Source organism: Hemicordylus capensis, chromosome 3, assembly GCF_027244095.1.
Source record: "Hemicordylus capensis ecotype Gifberg chromosome 3, rHemCap1.1.pri, whole genome shotgun sequence".
Taxonomy (NCBI): domain Eukaryota; kingdom Metazoa; phylum Chordata; class Lepidosauria; order Squamata; family Cordylidae; genus Hemicordylus; species Hemicordylus capensis.
This window is the reverse complement of record NC_069659.1, coordinates 248271463-248291976: the sequence shown is the minus strand read 5'-3', so window position 1 is coordinate 248291976 and position 20514 is coordinate 248271463. Positions and strand designations below refer to the sequence as shown.

The 20514-nt window shown below is 43.2% G+C and overlaps 1 protein-coding gene and 1 long non-coding RNA gene across 10 annotated transcripts in view; one reads left to right on the top strand and one right to left on the bottom strand.

Annotated features, from left to right (window-relative positions):
* Positions 1-20514, top strand: part of BLNK (B cell linker) — a 170403-nt gene that overhangs the window by 92110 nt on the left and 57779 nt on the right. For 6 of the 9 annotated variants that reach the window (XM_053304890.1, XM_053304888.1, XM_053304889.1 and 3 more), the window contains one exon: positions 18949-19014. The exons of 1 other annotated variant lie outside the window; for it this stretch is intronic. In XM_053304890.1, coding sequence (XP_053160865.1) covers positions 18949-19014 — 66 coding nt within the window. Of the gene's footprint in view, positions 1-11342; positions 11394-18948; positions 19015-20514 lie in introns of those variants that run through there. 2 more of the 9 variants (XM_053304895.1, XM_053304896.1) reach the window with 2 other exon arrangements.
* The window catches only part of LOC128349033 (uncharacterized), an 83197-nt gene that overhangs the window by 52314 nt on the left and 10369 nt on the right, over positions 1-20514 (bottom strand). The window lies entirely within an intron of this gene.

Sequence of the window (20514 nt, the reverse complement as noted above, 5' to 3'; positions counted from 1 at the left end):
CACATGTGCATTAGCATCTGACTTACACCCACAGTGTGTGTAACTTAGCAAGTGATATGTGCATGGAAGCCTAGTTTCATGCACAGATTTTCTTATCTGAATTGAGGCAATCATTATTGCAAGAAAAAAGCCATGGTTAATATTTTTCATTGTTTGTTGCAGGAGAATGCTTGGTCCACAAGAGCTTTAATTATCAGCTCCACCAATTAAACTGGCCCTCCCCAATTAAGGTTTTTGTTAACTCAGCTACTGATTAAACTGGCAGGCCTATTTTTTAACACATTCATTTCCTTTTCCTTATTTCAGCAAGGGTTCTTTTCTTCAGAAGTACGTGATCTTAGTGCTTGTTAAAAGTAATAGCTCACACAGTCCCCCAGTGCTTGAACATTAAATCTCCTTTCAAATGGCCTGGGTTTTCGGGATTATATTCAAAGGTGTATTTAACAACATATTTAACCTATTAATTTAACAGCCTAACTGATGTCCTTTAACTTGTGGAGTGCAAGTTTCCTTTTTACTAGGCTGAACAATCACTTTTAAAAGCTCATATAATAAAATATTATTTCTATTGTTGCTGTCATTCCAGATTGTTCCTCTTTGCACTTGTTTTCCATTGAACTGCTCCTTCAAGGTGATTTTGTATAACCATACATCACTGATCATCAGGCTTTTCTTAATTAATAAGAAGCTTGAAGGAATGTGACATCTATTCAGAGAAAAGCAGGGTGGGGTGGAATGTGATGGATATAAGCAAACAAAACCACAGTGGGAAGGTAGGAATTACAATTTGAAAAAATATGAAAGGACTTTAATTAAAGAGCCGTGTTAAAGGCTAGTATTCCAAAACTGCCATAGGTTGCAAGAAATGTTTGTCTCAATGAACAAAGTACATCCAACATTTAGGAGATATATTTAAAGCAATCACTCATGCGCCTGGTTTGGCAATACTATGCACAATGCAAAAGACAGAGGTGACTCTGGGAAAAGCAAGTGCCTTTACTATTGGGGGAAACCCTAACGTGCAAAACAAATATCATCCACTGGTCCTACACTTGTCTGAACAGTGACGTCCATGAGTAGAGGTAGGTAGGGTAGCACATGCTGAACTCCCCAGCACGTGTGGACTACCTGTAGCATGAGTGTATTCATGGCCAATAAAGCAGTTGTGACATTAAGGCCAGTTTACACATTACCTTCCATCTGGAGACCACTTTGAATTGCTCCATGTGAAGCAATGTTGGTGTGCTTTGGGTACAAAACTGTGCTTTAGGGCACTTTTCACCATACCACCACAAGCATCCAGAAAAGCAGGATTGCAGTGATATGATGAACATGTGTGCATCCATGTAGCTGCTACACACAGGTGGTTCTCCATGTGGCACCACATCTGCCATGCAGGACAATTTCTTGGAGCCTCTACATACTGTAGGCTGGAGTCAGAGGCTGACTTTCAACCCACTCCATCTGTCCAAGTGGTTTTGCATCCAGTCCAGCTGCCCAAAAATGTCTACATCTTTTCCTCATTGATGAAGTAAAGTATGGAAGCCACTGAGAGGTTACACATCTCTTACTTAGAGTTGTAAAGCAGTGCTAGGCTGTGTATCTTGTGAACTAGTAATGGGAAAGAAGCGAGATCTCTCCCCAGCAGGGAGCAAGGATAATTATCCTAAGGTGAGACAAAGAAGACTGAAGATTACACATTGCCCAAAGAAAGTTCTCAAAACTTAATCTACTTGGTTTCTGTTAATAATAGATTCCATGTACTGGATGCAATCTCTTATAGTCCTACAAAAGAATCTTGTTTGATTCAAGGGGGGAAATATATTATCAGGTAAATGATTTAAAAGAGGACTTAATGGTCCCAGGGAACTGGAAAGGGTTATGTGGCAATCTGTAAGCTTGATCCAGGTCACTTTTTCTCAGTTTAATCTTGTTTGCGATAAACTGGTGCTCACTGCTGCTTCAATGGATACATTGAGGGAGTCCTTCATGGAACAGACTATCTATCAGAACAGAGCAAGAGTAGAGGTTAAGGACATGAAGCCTCTAGTACAGGCTGAAAGGGTGGCTATGTAATCAAACCTTGTAGTGCTTGTAACCAATGTTGTCCATGTCTCTGAATTTCCACAGAGGGGCTTCTTGCCCTCCTTGGGAAATAAATCCTTAGCAAGACAACATTTAGCAGCTCTGTTTGATCTGTGGCCTGAAGAAATCAACTGAAATAGGGTTGAAATTATTTATTTAATCATATTTATATATCACCTAATATATACATCTCTTGGTGGTGTACATAATACAAATCACAATATAAAAATTAAAAAAATTAAAACACTTTCACAGGATAAAAAACAATTAAGAACAATTCACAATGTGAAACCATTAAAATAATTTCACAGGATAAAAACAAACAGTTTAAAATTAATTTAAAGTGTAAGGAAACAAATGTGTCTTAAGGGTCTTTTTTAAAGCATTCGGAAATGGAGAAGCTCTTATTTTTGACAGGGAGTGCATATTCCAAATCCCCGAGGCAGCCACAGAGAAGGCTCATCCAAGTCGTACCCAGACGAGCCAGTGGCAGCCATAACCAGACCTCCCCAGATGATCTTAATAGGTGGCAGGGTTCATGACAAAGAAGGCAATCTCTTAAATACCCTGGACTTAAGCCATTCAGGGCTTTATAGGTAATGACCACCACTTTGTATTTCGCTTGGAAGCATATCAGCACTCAGTGCAGTTCTTTCAGAATCAGTGTTATATGGTCCTTTTGGCTCCCGAGACCAACCTGGCTGCTGCATTCTGTACTAGTTGTAGTTTCCAAACTATGTACCAAGGCAGCCCCACGTAGAGTGCATTTCAGTAGTCAAGCTTGGAGGTTACCAGCATATGTACTACTGTTTTAAGGTCATTTACCTCCAGAAATGCCCATAGCTGATGAATCAGCTGAAGTTGATAAAAAGCACTCCTGGCCACTGCCTCAGCCTGAGAAACCGGATCATTTTTGATCCAGGAACACTCCCAAACTATGTACATGATCTTTCAGGGTGAGTGTAACCCCATCCAGAATAGACAGATCTAAACCATCTCTTGGATCTTGACTCTCCACAGGCAGTACCTCCATCTTATTTGGATTCAACTTCCGTTTGTTATCCCTCATCAAGCAAGGTCTGCCTTGGTTGCATCTGAATGGGAGGCTTGATGTGTGAGCACTGCAAGAGATTCCCCTTGGGGGATGAAGCCGCTCTGGGAAGAGCAGAAGGTTTCAAGTTCCCTCCCTGGCTTCTCCAAGATAGGGCTGAGAGAGTTTCCTGCCTGCAACCTTGGAGAAGCTGCTGCCAGTCTGTGAAGACAATACTGAGCTAGATAGACCAATGGTCTGACTCAGTATATGGCAGTTTCCTATGTTCCTACTGCCTCCAGGCAGGCATTTAAGGAAGTTATGTCATTTCCTGATGAAGTTGATAAGGAGAAAGAGATTTGGGTGTCATCACCATATTGATAACACCTTGCACCAAATCTCCTGATAATCTCTCCCAGAGGTTAAAGAGCATTAGAATTAAAAATGATAAAGAGCATTAGAGACAGTATGGAGCCTTGCTGAACTCCATACAGTAACTCTCACTTTGCAGAGCAACAGTCTCCAAGTGACATGATCTGGAATCCACCCAAGAGATAGGAGCAGAACAATTGTAGAACAGAATCCCATCTCCCTCAGGTGACCCAAAGGGATACCATGGCCGATGGTATCAAAAGCCGACGAGAGATTAAAAAAGATCAGCAGAGTCACACTCCCTCTGTCAATACCTAATTGGAGATCATCCATCAGGCCAACCAAGGCAGTCTCAATCCATAGCCCGACTTATCCAAGGAACTTTTGCAAGCAGCTTTAATTCCTAAGAAGATGTTAGTACATTTTTCATCTGCAGGAATTCCAACCAAAATGATGAGGTTGGACTATGCTTTAAAACCTAAAGGTATAGTCCCAAGAAGATATTTTCAAAAACCAGTATCAAGAAAAGTTACCAACTAACCCAGCACAGGATGCAAAAAGAGAGGGACCGGATGTACAATATCCTGATGAGGATTTAATATGGTGGGAGGATCCTCTAACTCCTCCTTATGCCCCAGTTAATGCTAAAAGTGAAATGGAATCATTAGCTAGTGCAACTTCTGATCAGAGCCTTAGAGGAAAGCAAGATATGAGTATCATTGATCTATCTGCCCCAGTAGAACCTATAAGTTAGCATGCCAAAAGAAGCCATCCCAGTCATTTCTGAGATATGGGTTTTTCAAGATGAAATAGAAGAAAGTTTGTTTACTGCCTTTAAAAAACTTCCACCTATCAGTCAGGATGATATCCTAAATAGACTGTGGAAGACATAAATTAAGCTAGAGGAAGCAAGAAGAAAATTATGTCTTTGCCCATTAAAAGACTGATTCATACTGAGGTTCATATTGAGAACTAGTAAAAGCTAAGGGAATTGGAACCCTAAGAATTGGGATCACCTCAGAGGAGAGGGAAATAAGTCATAAATGAAGTACTTGATTGATAACTCTGAGTGCAGCCTGTTTATAGTAATCTTCTGGCAGAGGGATCAGTATACCAGAGAAATGCCCATGATTAGTCAAGATTGACCAAGTCTTATGAGATACAGTAGCTCAGGATAATGGCTAGATATTGCTTATTTCATGGAATATTGCAGGCTGGGCAAACAAGGTCTGGGACCCTGTGTTCATCTCCCTGGATAAATATGTTATAATCATCTTGCAAAAAACTGGGATGGAACAGATATTGTAGTTAGTGGTTATTCTGTTCATATACTACCATTGTGGCTCCTATAACTTGGTGGAGATCAACAGGAGGTTTGGCCTTCATGACAGGTATAGCTCTTAAGAATGAAGAAAAAAACCACAATGTAGCCTTTGTCAACCTAAAATCTGCCTTTGATACTATACCACGAGTGTGATTCTGGAAGAAACTTGAGGCTTTACAAATATACAGATGTCTTCTCTATTGTATACAGAGCATTTATACCAACAACACTATATTCAAAGTCAAGGTTGGAGTGCATGGGGAACTCTGTGATCCTATTAAGACTACAAAAGGTGGTCATCTGGACTGTGTTTTGGCACCAATACTATTTAGTGTATATAGAAATGACCTGGTATCTTACCTGTCTGGTACCTAGTACTTTCCTCTCAAAATTGGTTGCAAGGATCTCTCTACTCTACTATATGCAGATGGCACAGCACTGATATCACAGCACTGATATCATTGGCCTACAATGTCTCCTCTGATCTTTTGGTATCTACTGCAAAAATGAAGGCTTAAAACCAAATTGCCAAAAGACCAAAGTAGTTATCTTCCATAGAAGACCTCATAAACTTCTTTGGAGGATGGATGGAGAGGAAATTGAGCAAGTACAGTCCTTTTTTTTAACCTGGGGTGGGTGTTTTGTTGTTGTTGTTTGTTTCTTGTTCTGAAAAATGGAACCCGGTCACAGCATGCAGAATTTTCAAAAGAGAGAGATGTCAAAACACTTTCAGGTAGGGCTGTGCATGTCTGTAAAAGTCGGAATTCCATTTTGGAATTCCCAGCCCCCACCACAAGGAGGAAGTGTCTCATGGGGCAACTACCCCAGGGTAGGGGGCAGTGCTCCCTCTAATTCCCATATGTTGGGATTCCCATATGTTGTTGACTACAACTCCCAGAATCCCTAGCTTCAGTGGCTTTTGCGTGGGGATTCTGGGAGTTGTAATCAACAATATCTGGGAATCCCTGTTAGAAGGGACACTGGTAGCGGGTGGGTGGGAGCTGTTTAAAAGTCACCCAGCACTGGCATGGGGTGAGCTGGGTGGCTGTGGCGCTGCTGGGGAACGTGGGGGGTGGGCATGGAGTGCTGAAGGGGAAGCAAGGCACTCATGCCGAGCAGCTGGGAGACACAGGAACACCTGGGGATGTAGTTTCTCCTGAGCTTCTCCCAAATGGGAGATGGATCCCCAAGGCAAATCTGCATCTCCTAGCTGCCCCACATGAGTGCCCAGCTTCTCCTTTGGCACTCCATGCCTGCCCCTTGCATATTTCCCAGCAGTGCCACAGCCACCCAGCTCTCCCCGCACCAGTGTTGGACAGCTTTTAAAGAGCCAGCGCCGCCACCCCTCCTATGTTGGGGCAATTGCCCCATGAAGCACTGCCTCCTTTTGGGGGGGGGGGCTGGGAATTCCAAAATGGAATTCTGACTTTTACCTACGTGTGCAGCCCTACTTTCAGGTATTCTACATTTTTACAGAACAAAAGGAGGGCATTTGGTCGCTCGAACTCTGGAGCGATATAATAGGAAGCTCATCCAACAATTCTTTTATGGGGCCCAACTTTGGACTTCTGGAAACATAAGATCTTTAGAAATCATCCCAAATAGGTTGTTATAGTTTTGTTAGTGCTCCCCTCTTCAGCCCCTGCTGATTTGTAGGCTTGACAATACAAATGGTGGCACCAAAAAATGATGCTAAACTACTGGTTGCAGATCCTCTTCAGTGATGTGTCCCCTTCAAATAGCATTTCAGGAAACGATTAACAGTCCTAGACGTGGTTGGTATTATCTTTAGCAATGGATTTGGGTTTCTCTGAATTATATATAGAATCTGGGGTCAGAGTCAGCTAAAAGGTTATTTAGGCAGAACCTGCTAGACCTATCCCTTCAAATTAATAGGACAGCTGCCTCTGGTTCTAGAATATTACTGTTCTATAGACATATTTTTCTTTACCTTTACCACATTATTCTATGGATTATTCAAAATTTTAGAGAATAGATAGCCTTTAAACTGCTAAAAGAGCCCCTGGTGGCGCAGTGGTAAAACTGCCGCCCTGTAACCAGAAGGTTACAAGTTCGATCCTGACCAGGGGCTCAAGGTTGACTCAGCCTTCCATCCTTCTGAGGTCGGTAAAATGAGTACCCAGAATGTTGGGGGGCAATATGCTAAATCATTGTAAACCGCTTAGAGAGCTTCCAGCTATAGAGCGGTATATAAATGTAAGTGCTATTGCTATTGCTGTAAGTGCTTTACTAAAGTCTCTTTAAACTTGATGCCTTCCACTATATAACAAGTTGTTCTGGTAAGAACTAATCTGCCTACTTGCCTTTCACTATAATCTGAATTGATAATTACCATCCCTACAAGTTAGCCCACTTGCACTTTAAACATCCATGTGCCTGCCATCTTGAATCAGGATGGATGGCATCATTACAAACTACGCCCTTGAGCCATCCCTATGTGTCCCTACACTTATAACAAACTTGGTTCAAATCAATTAGATGGTTCACAAGTTAGCCCACTTGCACTTCAAACATTCATGTGTCTGCCATCTTGAACTGGGGTGGATGACATCTTTACAAACTACACCATTGAGGTATCCCTATGTGTTCCTACAGCCATCGCAAATTTGGTTCAGATTGGTTAGGCGATTCACAAGTTAGCCTACTTGTGCTTCAAATGTTCATGTGTCTGCCATCTTGAATTGGGGTGGATGATATCATCACAAACTATGTCATTGAGGTGTCCCTATGCATCCCTACAACTGTATCAAACTTGGTTCATATTGGTCCAGGCATTGCGAAGTTGATGGGGGTGGCAGGACGGACACACACACACAGATGAACACACACACAGAATGCTGGGTGATCGCGTAAGCTTACTTTCCTCAAGGAAAGTAGGCTAAAAACAAGTCATATCCTGGGCCCACCTGCCCTTGCGGCGTAAAGACCATAGGAGACCTAGCACACATTTTTACCCAATGACTGCTATATAAGAAAGAAAGGGAATTGCATCTAGGGAATTGTATCTATCTTACAGAACTATGAGATAGAACACGATTCATGAGAAAGGGCTTGAAGGGGCCGGAGAGGAAGCCTCAAAAAGTTTACCTCCCCCACAGACGACCTCCATCACTTTGCTGAGCGGGTGGATCTCCCACTCAGATGACTGCCAGCTGCTGTAGGCAGAAAGAAGGTTTGGGGCCCAGGTGGCCCCTGGAACTCCCATTATGCACCGTGCAAGAGGTGGGTTTGCCGCCGGAAGCCACATGGCTCCCGGTGGTTCTAACGATCAGCTGGGACCAGGCTTGGCTTTCTTAGCCCGGTTTTGTGTGATCGTCAGAAGAGCCTCAATTTCTGCCAATGATGTAATGATATTTGTTGTGTGGACATGAGAAATGTGTAACCAAAATGGTTGCTCACATGTATCTGCAGCAATTAATATTAGAAGAAACTTTTTGGAAGAAAATGCTGTGGCTTGCTGGTGGGATTCTGAAATTTAATTTGTGGCTTTTATTTGTTTGTTTGTTTGTTTGTTTATTCATTTATTGTTATTTTTGCATTTTATATCCCGCTCTTCCTTCAAAGAGCCCAGAGCGGTGTACTACATACTTGAGTTTCTCTTTCACAACAACCCTGTGAAGTAGGTTAGGCTGAGAGAGAAGTGACTGGCCCAGAGTCACCCAGCTAGTTTCATGGCTGAATGGGGATTTGAACTCGGGTCTCCCCAGTCCTAGTCCAGCACTCTAACCACTACACCACGCTGGCTCTTTAAGCTTGTATGTTTTTGTTATTTCTTGCGATTGTGTTTTTATTTTATTTTTCCCCATCTGCTTGGATTGGTATAATATTATTTTACTTCTAGAGTATGTAATTTCCTTACTGGGACTTATTGTATATTATTTGTGACTATTGCTGCTATGTTTAGTTGCTATATTTTTAATATAGTTATTTCATTGTGGCTATGGTCTAATGGATTGTATAACTCTTTTCCTATGCTATGCCTTTTTACCAGTTTTTGCTTTGCTGTGGTCTAATTACTAATGCAAATAAACCTATTGGTCTATCTACATAGTGTGGCATTTAAAGTGATCCTTGGAGAGATTACAGAAGCAGGGTTATAGATGTGGTTTTTGCTTGACTAAAAAGTAGAAGGTTGCCAGTTTGAATCCCTGGTGGTACTATATCAGGCAGCAGCAATATAGGAAGATGCTGAAATGCATCATCTCATACTGCACAGCAGGACGCAATGGTAAACTCCTCCTGTATTCTACCAAAGAAAACCACAGGGCTCTGTGGGCGCCAGGAGTCAGAATCGACTTGACGGCACACTTTACTTTTACCTTTAAACTAACATTATGCCTTGTGTGGGGCAGATCTGCTACTTTCCAACTGAGTGAAGAGTGTACTTTTTAATTTAACCAGCAGTGTCTTTTCCCCCCTCTCAAGTCAGATAGTATGATTATAGTATCCTAGAACAATTATTTGCTATATTCTTCAAATAATATGAGCCTCCACAGAGTCAAAATTTCCAGCTGTATTGCTTTGTGCTGCTCCATCTGAACTCTGATGGGTGGGACTGCAAATAAACTACACCAAAAATGAATGGGTCTTTCTCCATAATATCCTCCAATCCAGGGCTGCACAACTTCAGCCCTCCAGTTGTTGTTGTTGGACCACAACTCCCATCAACCCCAACCACAGTGGCGAATAGAGAGGGATGATGGAAGCTGTGGTCCAATAACGGCTGGAGGACTGAAGCTGTGTAGCCCTGCTCCAATCCTTTAGGCACTAGTATGAAATAAATATAGCACCAACCATACTTCTTAATATGTACTCTGAACATTTTCTCACTGTGTGTACAGGCAGGGTTGCCAGTCACCTCTTGGTGGACAGATGGTCTTACTTTCTTGCAGATATCTCTAACTGGTGCCTGACAAATGCAGCAGGTGCAGCGTTTTCCATCACGGCATTTCCTTTGTGGAAAAACCTTCACCTGCTTCATTTCTCCCTGTAGGCCACTCTACATACTCGTGTGTAAAATTGATTGGTCTGTAGCTAGTTTATAAAGGTTGTTTGCAAAGTGTTCCTAAACTGTCGGTCTTGGCGTTGAAAGTTGATCTCACAATTTTATTTATGAAACAGCATTTTAAAATTGTGAACTTTTTAGGATTTCAGGAACAAGACCCTATTGGGTAGTTGAAATATGTGCTATACAGAGAAAGTGAGTCATGCCCACTGAATAGGCATGCAGAGAATTGTAGCTTTAGTTCCTTAAAGTCAATGGCACCCAAGTTAGACATGACTAATTTATTCCATTGACTTCAGTGGGACATTCATATGACTTTTGCTGGACCAGGGCCATGAACTACACACATGTAAAAGTCTGGGTTTTTTAATTTTTCATAATTGTTCTTCTGAGCTGGTCTTGTGGTAGCAAGCATGACTTGTCCCCTTAGCTAAGCAGGGTCTGGCCTGGTTGCATATGAATGGGAGACTAGATGTGTGAGCCCTGTAAGATATTCCCCTTGGGGATGGAACTGCTCTGGGAAGAGCATCTGGGTTCCAAGTTCCCTCCCTGGCAACTCCAAGATAGGCCTGAGAGAGACTCCTGCCTGCAACCTTAGAGAAGCTGCTGCCAGTCTGTGTAGACAATACTGAGCTAGATGGACCAATGGTCTGACTCAGTATATGGCAGTTTCCTATGTTCCTATGTTGTATATTAGAAGTAAATATATTTAAATATGTATTGTATATATTTATCATTTATATTATAATTTTTCAGATATTATTTTATATTATATTTAAACCTAAGGTATTATTTTATATTTAAAAATAATATCTTGCCATTAACCCCGTTAATTGTAAAACAAGTGCCCCTTTCCTCTGCTTTCAAATATAAAGGAAACCATTGGGACCTACAAGAAAATGATGCAGTATATCTCAAGTCCCTAAGAGGAGTACTAGTGTTCATGGCTCCAGGCAGCTTGGAACAGGGGTTTTGAGTGATGTACAGGCCTTGGAGAAGGAGGGACATTTCAGGCTGGGAGAGGAGAAGAAAAACGCCTTTTCCCTTCCATTCCTGTGAGCCCTCCCCTGCTGTGTGCTATATATCACTAGAGCAGGCTGCAACTACTTTGGCCTTCGAGCTGTCTTTGGACTACAGCTCCCATCATCCCCAGCCCCAGTTACCAATAGTCAGAGTTGATGGGAGCTGTAGTCCTACATCTGCAGGAAGGGTTAAGTTCTGCAGCCCTGCACTAGAGGGTCAGGTTTAGGGCTGGCAATGAGAGTGTTCTGGAGAAGGGGAAAAGTAGCTTTCTTTTGTATTTGCTTCCTCTTGAATCATGCTTGTATGCAGAGGAGTTTTCAAACTTCAAAGCATGCACCTTCTCCAGGATACTTACCATAAGCTGTCAAGGGGCTTGAACTGCAGGCCAATTTCTCTTTCTCCTTTCCCTCCTCCATTTACCCCTTGCTCTTTAAAAAAAAAAACCCCAACAAATAGCTTGGCTTGAAAGCTCTCAACATTGTGGGTTTCGGAAGTGCAAGGTGCTGGAAGATCATGGGGACATGCTGGTGGTGGTAGGGAGTTCCTTTACTTTTTCTTTGCAATTACAAATGTATGTACTTCCATATACCTAGGCAGGAAATCGCTACCTTATTTTTGGGTGACCCTATTTCACCTACAGAATGATAGGCACCAAGTCACTTGCATTTGCTCTTCGAGAGAATGGCACAGCTTAGTTTGGTCCTCTTCCAAGCAGAAAGAAAGCATCATTTGTTTGAAATTAAGAGATAAGAAGAAAAAGCAATAAGCCTGGATCCAAAGACAGGCCGAAACAGAAACAAGTTGCATGTGCATATCTCTGTCAGTCACATAGCCAATGCTGTCAGCTTCAACACTAGTGATCTGTTCAGAGGGAAAGCCGAGCTGAGTTTGCCAATCCCTGCAAGCAACTAGTTGACACTAGTTGTTACGCTGGCTGCTGATCACGTGATCAGTGTTGCACTTGAATGGCACTGTCTCCCTTGCTGCATTGGGGGTGTCTGTATTTGATTTAGGGAATTAGAATCAACAAGTTGAATAAAAATGAGGATTCGGTGTCCTCTAGGGACTTTGTTTTGGGTTAGACACAATGCTGACTAATTATGATTTCTCCAATGGACTGACTATATTCCGATCAACAATGACCATTTATCTTATCTCTTGTCCTTGAAAGGGTGATGACACAGGGAAGGATTGTTTAAACTTATCTAACTTCCTGTGTCATTGCAGAATTTGTTTGAAACACACCAGCTCTGTTCATTGCTTAAAAACTAGAATCCTCTTTAAAAAAAAAAAAAAAAAAAAAAGGCAACTCAGTGTTTCACCTGCACACTTGTTTATACAAAACAAAAAGGCCTACTAACCAAAACAAATACCACCTGAGTATTTTTTTTTTTGAGAGAACAATTTGTTATGGAGTGGCTAGCAAACAAGGTTTATTACTTATTAATATTTATTCATTTATTTATTTATTTACTCTTTCACTGCCTGCCCGGAGTTCAGTTCCATTGAAATGCTATTGGCCTAACTGGAAATATCTTCCATTTCCTTCCTTGCACAATGATGACATGGAGGTGAAAGTTGAATTGAGATCTGTCCGTGCCACAACTGGGTGTAGTGGGAACCCTAGGATTAACCTTGGGTTCCCAAGATCTTAAGGGCTGTCTATGAACTAGGACTGCCAGCCGGCCAGGAGGGGAAACCATAGAACAGCTCTTGTGCCTTTAACAACAGCTTGACATATAATAATTAGCAAGTGGACATTTCCATGGTATCGAGTTAACAGGTATCACCTACTCATTGTTGTAAGTAGCTCTTAAAGGTCTATGCACATGTCTCAGTTAAAAAGATGGCAACCCTTTCCCCTTGTCTCTGATGCTTGAGGAAAAGGGAGAGGCGTATGATGTGAAGGGGGTTCAGAAAACCACCATTTTAACTAATCATCCTTTCCCTCCAGTTTTCATCCTGCACAGTGAGGCAAAATATAATTGGACTGGAGATGGACTGTCATAGGGGTGTGATTTTCTTTTAATCTTTCCATAATTTGTGAGTAAAAGTTGCTGTGACTTCGCAGAGGTAATATTCTCAACTGAGTGTTCTTGCTCATCTGAGTGAGAATGTCTTAGAACAGGGCAGCACAACTTTGACCTTCCCCATTGTTGGATTACAGCTAACCCCATAATCCCTAGCCACAGTGGCCAATAGTCAGGTGTGATGGGGATTGTTGTTCAACAATAGCTGAAGTTCCAAGGTTGTGCAGCTCTATCACAGAGGTATGAAGGCATACTATAGGATGGAATGTACAATGTTGATCCTAAGCAAATTGACTCAACATATGCTTAAGTTCCCCTGACTTGAAGTTCAGCATGTTTAGGGACTACATCCTAAGAGCAGCTTCTTATTTTATATATTTTTTCCAACAGGCTTTTAATGTGCTCTTTTAAATTGATTTTATATTGTTAGATTTTATTTCTAATTTGTATTCTAATATGTTGTAAGCGATTTTGCTGTATGAGCAGAGGAGTGGGTTATAAATGTATTAAATGAATGAAAAATAAAGTACTTGCTACAGCTGCAAAGTTCTTTGTAGTAGGCGCCCATCAAAAAAAGAAAAAAGAAAGAAAATACCGCTTGAGATTCCCAACCTTGAATTTCCAGATATTGGACTACAACTTCCATCACCCCAAGCCACAGTGGCTATTACCATTGTGGCTGGGATGATGAGAGTTGTAGTTCAACAATAACTGAGGACTGGTCATTAGGGTGTATAAAGGTTGAGAACCCCTGATTTAATAAAGCCCCAGCGACATCAAGAATTGATCAAATACACCCGTTAATACACCCATTATCCTATATAATAAGATGCTTGGTGTCTGCGTCCATGTCTTTTTCAGGTGTTCTGCGCATGCGTGGTGTGTGTGCTCAGAACACGGCGAGGGAGACACGGACGCAGGTGCCGGCCGCCATGTTGGCCGGGTGGCGGAGAAGTGGCGGGCCGAGGAGAAGCGGCCGACGCCGGGCAGGGGGAGGAGCAGCGGCAGGCCGAGGAGAAGCCGCCGCCGCCGGGCGGCCACACCAGGGACAAGCGGCCGCCGCACGGTCGGGCAAAGTGAGGAGGCGGCGGGGGAAGCCGGGCGAGGCGGCAGCGGCCCCGGATGGCGCCGGCCCCGGCTGGAGGAGGCGGTGGGCCCAGGCGGGAGGAGGAGCAGCGGCAGGCCGAGGAGATGCGGCCGCCGCCGGGCAGCTGCGCCGAGGACAAGCGGCCGACGCCGACACCGGACGGCTGGGCAAAGCGAGGAGGCGGCGGGGGAAGCCAGCGGAGGAGGCGGTGGGCCCGGGCGGGAGGAGGCGGCGGGGGAGGGCGGAGAAGGCTTCTAGCGCCCGTTAATTTAACGGGCTGAAAGATACTAGTACAGCATATCATGGCCCAAATATTAGAATTGACATGGATGTTCATATGTTCCAGTCCAGGCATCTATGGACAATTATTTTCAATTATTTGTTACAGAAGAGAACCCAGCAGCCATTCTGTCTGCAGGATTGTGCATATGATAGCAATTGCAATCCTCATTTGTCTGTTAGAGGCTACAGCCTCAATCTTAGATATTCAAGAAAGGATGCAGAAGGCAGGCATATAGTCACTGGAAGAGGATTCAGTATTGTGTTTGCATTTGCAGGCAACATCAGGATCTAAAAAAAGGTGCTTGTGTTAACCAAAGATTTTTGAGTTGATAAAAACCTTCGCTTTACTGATTAATCAATTAATCTCTATATATATTATAATTTTTAGTTTGCATTTCCCCCCATGAAGCCTTGACAAGGGTTCCTTTTTGATTAATAAAGTGCAGCGGGGAAATGCTTGACTAAGAAGCAGAAGGTTGCCGGATTGAATCCCCACTGGTACTATATCAGGCAGCAGCAATATAGGAAGATGCTGAAAGGCATCATCTCATACTGCGCGGGAGGAAGGAATGGTAAACCCCTCCTGTATTCTACCAAAGAAAACCACAGGGCTATGTGGGCGTCAGGAGTTGGAATTGACTTGACAGCACACTTTACTTTACAGCAAGTTAAAAGGGAAGAAATAGAAGTTACCCCTCACTGTTACAAAGTGAAATATTAAAATACCTTTTTTAAGATTTCCCCCTTTTTTTAGTACAGTAGCACTCCAGAACCAAAACAATATCAAAAAATAAACAGGTATGTCCTTAAATCATGGACACACCAACTAAAACTGGTGTCAGTAAATAATTAAAGCTTTAACAATTAAATGGCTTATAGCTTGCAGCCTGTTAAAGTCATGATTTAGAACAGTGTTTCTCAACCACTGGTCCGCGGACCGGTGCTGGTCCGTGACAGGTTGAGTGCCGGTCCGTGCCTTCGCGAGTTAACACCTCCCTCCCTGCGAACCTCCGTGTTGTTTTTTGGGCAGGCAGGCAAGCAAGCAGCTTTCCGCTTGCCTTCCCCTGCCATGAACCTCCGTGTCTCTTTGTGGGTGGGAGGCAGACAATGCAGCAGGAGACAGATCGCCTGGGGAAAGGGCAGCAGCCGGGTGCTTTGCTGCCGCAGCGCGGCAGTGGCGGAGAAGCAGGAGAAGGAGGAGGGCGTGGGAAGCAGCAGCCTGCCTTACTGTGAGCGCTGAGAACTTCTGAGCCGGCACCAGCAACAGTAGCAGCCACAGCGGCAGTAGCAGCTGCAGCAGCATCCTGGCGCGCTGCTGGATCCGGCCTGGAGGCTCTCCTCGGGAGAAGCGCTCGGGACGCTGCTGGGGGTCTCTCTTCTGGGGCTCCTCCTCGCCGCTGCCGGCCAGGGATATCCCTTGGCGTGTCTTCTCCCACAGCTCCCTTCAGGCTTGGCAGCGGAGGAGCGATCCTGCCCTCTGCGGCTTTAGCCCCACACACCCACCCACCGCTGGGCACGCTGATGCCCCTGCAAGGGTCGCAGCGCGACTGCTTGCTGCTCGCGCGGGCTGCTCTTCCCACTCTGCTCGCGCGCTCTCTCCCCGTCCGGCGGGAGAGATCACAAAGGACGCTGAGAACCCTGCTGGGTTCACGTTGGTCTTGTGCAGCACCACACCAGGCAGCAGCGGCAATCCCATCTGCACTCTGCAGGAGTTTGGGATGGGTTTGAAGGAGGTGGCCAGAGAGCCGGGGAAGGTGCAGTATGAACCTCCCAAAATTTCCCTCACACACACCCCTCTTCTCTCTCTCTCTCTCCCTTGGCCCAGCCTCCAGTTTCTCCTCCCAGACCTGCAGATCCTCCGCTGATTGATTAATTAACCCCACACTGACACCGCTTTAGATCTAGTGAGCGTGCAGAGACGGCCCCTTTAAGTTTCCAACCAGATCGATCAGAAATAATAACAATAGAGGGTGAGAGGAGTGTGTGTGGAAGCGCGATTATTTGTGGGCACCGTCCATCAGACTCTGCTTGCAACTTGAAGCTGCAACTGTTTCCCAGAGGTCAACGTGTGCAAACTTGCAAGCCACCTGGGCTGGCTTTATGTACGCTGGTGGGCTTTGCAGGTTGCATTGCGAAGGGTAAAAGGTGAGCGCCGGGCGGTTCGTTAGTTCCGTCGGCGTTGTTTGCCTTCCAGCTCCGGTGACATTTGGGGCTGTTGCTCGGTAACTTTAGTCTTTAAGGCTAAGCAAGAGGATTTGGTGTGTTCCTGCGTGCGCCCTGACGCTAAAGAGTATCTCTCCCCCCCCACCCCATGCTCATTGTTGGAATATTTCAACCTTGGCTTGTAACTTTGCATAGTTCTTGGCTGGCTGACATAAAACCCAAGCGTTGCCATATTTTCAAGAATAGGACAATGGGCTGTCATATTCTCAACAGAAAAATTTACTCCAGGAGATGGAGAGAAGTAGGATTTGTGGCTAGAGGGTTTTTGAGCCCCAATACCTCAGCTTATTGGCGGAATTAAGTATAATCAGTCAGTCACAATATTCCAAAGGCCTGGCTTCATATATCTTGTTATAATGGACTGGAGATCTTTGCACTGCCCATTCCTTAAGCTCCACCCCATCTTAAATAGGTCCAGGAATCGTGCAGTGTTTGAACTGCAAATGGAGAAACTGTGTCAAAAACATGCATACCAGATTTCATTCTGGTATCTCAATCTTCAGATATGACCATGATGAAGCTGAGTATCTCCCTCTTCAGATACTGAGACAGCCTCTTTACCTAGATCCTTCTGCAAGATCTGAGCAGCTTATAGAGACTTTCTCTTTCTCCCTCAAGCCAAACCTACCTATCCTTTTTCCATTTCTTTCTTTTTTAGCTTTTTCTCTTTCTTTCTCTCCCTCTCTCCCTTCAAGCCTGCTCCATCCTCTTTTCCTTTTTCCATCCCTCTGTCTCTCTCTCTCAAGCCAAGCCTGCCCTATTCTTTCCCTCTTTCTTTCCCCATCTCACTTCTCTCTTTCCTTCTTATAAAAGCCTGTGTGGTGAAGGATCAAAGTATAATCTTCTTATCAAAAATTAAGAGAAAAACTTCTCTAATTTTTTCCCTTAGAAGTGCTCTGTGTGATGATTTGGCAGAGGGAAAAGAAAGAACAATGCATTTTATTATTATGTATTTTGTACAGATTGTATTGTATTTATTTTATTAGAATTTTTAATTCAATTTATTTTATTTTAATTAAAATAATTAAAATAACCCATAAGCCAAGTCACGGTCAGTTTTGGCCCACCAGGTCATTTGAGTTGTGCACACCTGTAGTATAGTACTAATAGATAAACTTGAAACCCCTTTACTAACTGCTGGTCTGGGAAACTGCACATGAAGAATGTAGCGGTCCTTGAAACTCCGCACGAAGAATTTAGTGGTCCTTGACTCCAAAAAGGTTGAGAAACACTGATTTAGAAAACATTTGTAAACTAGAAATTTCCAAAGATTCCCATAAAAGGAAAGCCATAAGTCCTCTTTTCACAAAGTTACTCAATAAAATAGTGGCGTCATCTGACCGAAGACAGGGTTTTGCACTTTTGGCCCCTGAGTGCTATGTTTAAATTGCATGACTACAGAAAGTGTGCCATCAGATGAGGAGTTTGCCAATGGTTTCTAGGAGAAATAAGTACATCCACAAACAGAGAATGAGAGAAAGGGAAGTGCTGCTGCTAAATGAGCAAAGAGGCCCCTTTAAAATGATTATCCTCAATAATAATAATATTTTATTATTATTATTATTATTATTATTATTATTATTGAGACCAAAATAATAAAGAGACCAAAATAAGACCAAAATAATCCCAGTGGTAATTGGCGCCCTGGGTGCAGTTCCAAAAGACCTTGAAGAGCACCTCAACACCATAGGGGCCATAGAAATCACCATCAGCCAATTACAAAAAGCAGCTTTACTGGGAACAGCCTATATTTTGCGACAATATCTATAATAACCAACAGTATTGATGATAAAATTCAGCCATCCCAGGTCCTTGGGAAGTACTCAATGTCTGGATAAAACAAACCAGTCAATAACACCTGTCTGACTGTGTAAACAAGAAATAATAATAATAATTCGATTTCTATACCGCCCTTCAAAAAATGGCTCAGGGCAGTTTACATAGAGAAATAATAAACAAATAAGATGGCTCCCTGTCCCCAAAGGGCTCACAATCTAAAAGAAACATAAGATAGACACCAGCAACAGTCACTGGAAGTACTGTGCTGGGGGTGAATAGGGCCAGTACTCTCCCCCTGCTAAATAAAGAGAATCACCACAGTAAAAAGTGTCTCTTTGCCAAGTTAGCAGGGGGTTTATTTATTTTATTTAGTGAAGGAGAGCAACTGTCTCTATCTAAGCCCAGCACAGCATCCCTCCAGTGTCTGTTGCTGGTGTTTACCTTATGCTTCTTAGATTGTGAGCCCCTAGGGGACAGGGGACCATATTCTTTCTTTTTCATATATTTTTCTATGTAAACCACTTTGGGAACATTTGTTGAAAAGCGGTATATAAATATTTGTCATAGTGTGGGCAAAGGAACAAAACAGAAGACTTTTTGATATGACCAGCAATATATGTTGCAGTGTACAATGTATTAATGAAGCAATATATGTGACTATAGATTTTAATATTTTCTTTCCCACAGACAGCTTCAAAAGATAGTACATGATATCAAGAAGAATGATAGTGGAATAATGAGCAAGTTCAAAAAGTAAGTTATGCCCTTCAGTTTATATGGCGGAATGTCTTAACCTTTATTTTTCTTTGATCTCAATATACAGTTTGTTATAATTCAGCAATAAAGAAACCTCCAGTTTAAGATGAGAATGAAGATGGGCTTACATTTTCACTCGTGCTCTAAAAAGCATGGAAATTTCAAGTTAAAGTCCCCATCTTAACCTCTGCGCCATAGAAGCTGTAAAGACTTTGTACAGTCTTGTATATCATGTTGGCTTTAGAAATGAGGCTCCATACACCCACACTTTGCCTTAGTCCTTCAGCTGGACATTTGCTGGGGAGGGATGCAACCAGGCAGACATTCAACAGGTGCAGCTTCCCAAATCACTTCCTATAGAAGCCTCTGCAGCCACACTGCAGCCATTTGTGTGCGCACACACAGAGAGCAGACATTCACACACACACTCACACACACTCACCAGCACACATCTATCCCAGACTCTTGACAATGGATGATCCTCCTCCCCCAACACAATGGATGATCCTCCTCCAACAACAGATATGCTATAAAGGTTCAATTTACAAACCCTCCCTACAGAGAGAGAGTGAGTCCTTGTCACAGTGACAGACATTTGACTAGCATTACTTAACATTCTTACTGAACACTGTTGTACAGTCAGAGTCAGCATATCTATTTCAGGAGTGGGTGTGGTGAGTGGGGATGGGGAAAGAATTCTGTATCCTTCCCTTGTCCATCAAATCAGACAGGCCTTTGGCTGAGAAATATATGTAAAAGTCCTATTGTTAAGGTTCTGTCATACTCAAAATTCACACCAAAAAACAAAACCTACTGCGTAGATGAAGCAATTGGCCTAGATAGCGAGTTGTTGGCTCAGTTCTCCCTGGCTCTCAGCAAGATCTATGGGACCACATAAATGATCTGGTCTGAGATACTTCTGAGAGGCGGACAAATCCCAAGTCTCCCTTCAAAAACTACAGTCAGAAGATGTGGGGTAGGGGGTCAAGTCCCAAGTGCACTCCTAACTTCCCCCCACAGAAGCAAGTGGCTGCATTCACTTCCATTGAAAAATCCAAATCACTGTATTTGGAGGCTACATTACAGGAGGGGGCAAACCCTACCCATTCCTCCTTACAGTGAGTGGTCTGGTCTCCAATAACAGGGTACAGGGACACCAACTGTGGAGTAACATCCCCCCACATGTTCCCCTGAAATATACATGTCCTCCCTCTGTGCATGCAATGCTATGAGCATCTCAGTAGTAATAATAGCCATCCAGCCCATCTTTTTAAAAAGGCCAATTAAATCATCCGGGGTGGAATAGTGTTAAAATACCCAACTATAAAGAAGTTCTTCTCCAGAGTTTCTGTCGCAGATATATCCCATGCTAACATATCTGCATTTGAACCATTATCTCTCTGTTACAATGACATGGTAACAACTCATATCAGCTTCTTTGGCAAGAGGCATGATGAACAAAACAAAAATAGTTGTGCTTTCTGCTTCATAGAGCTT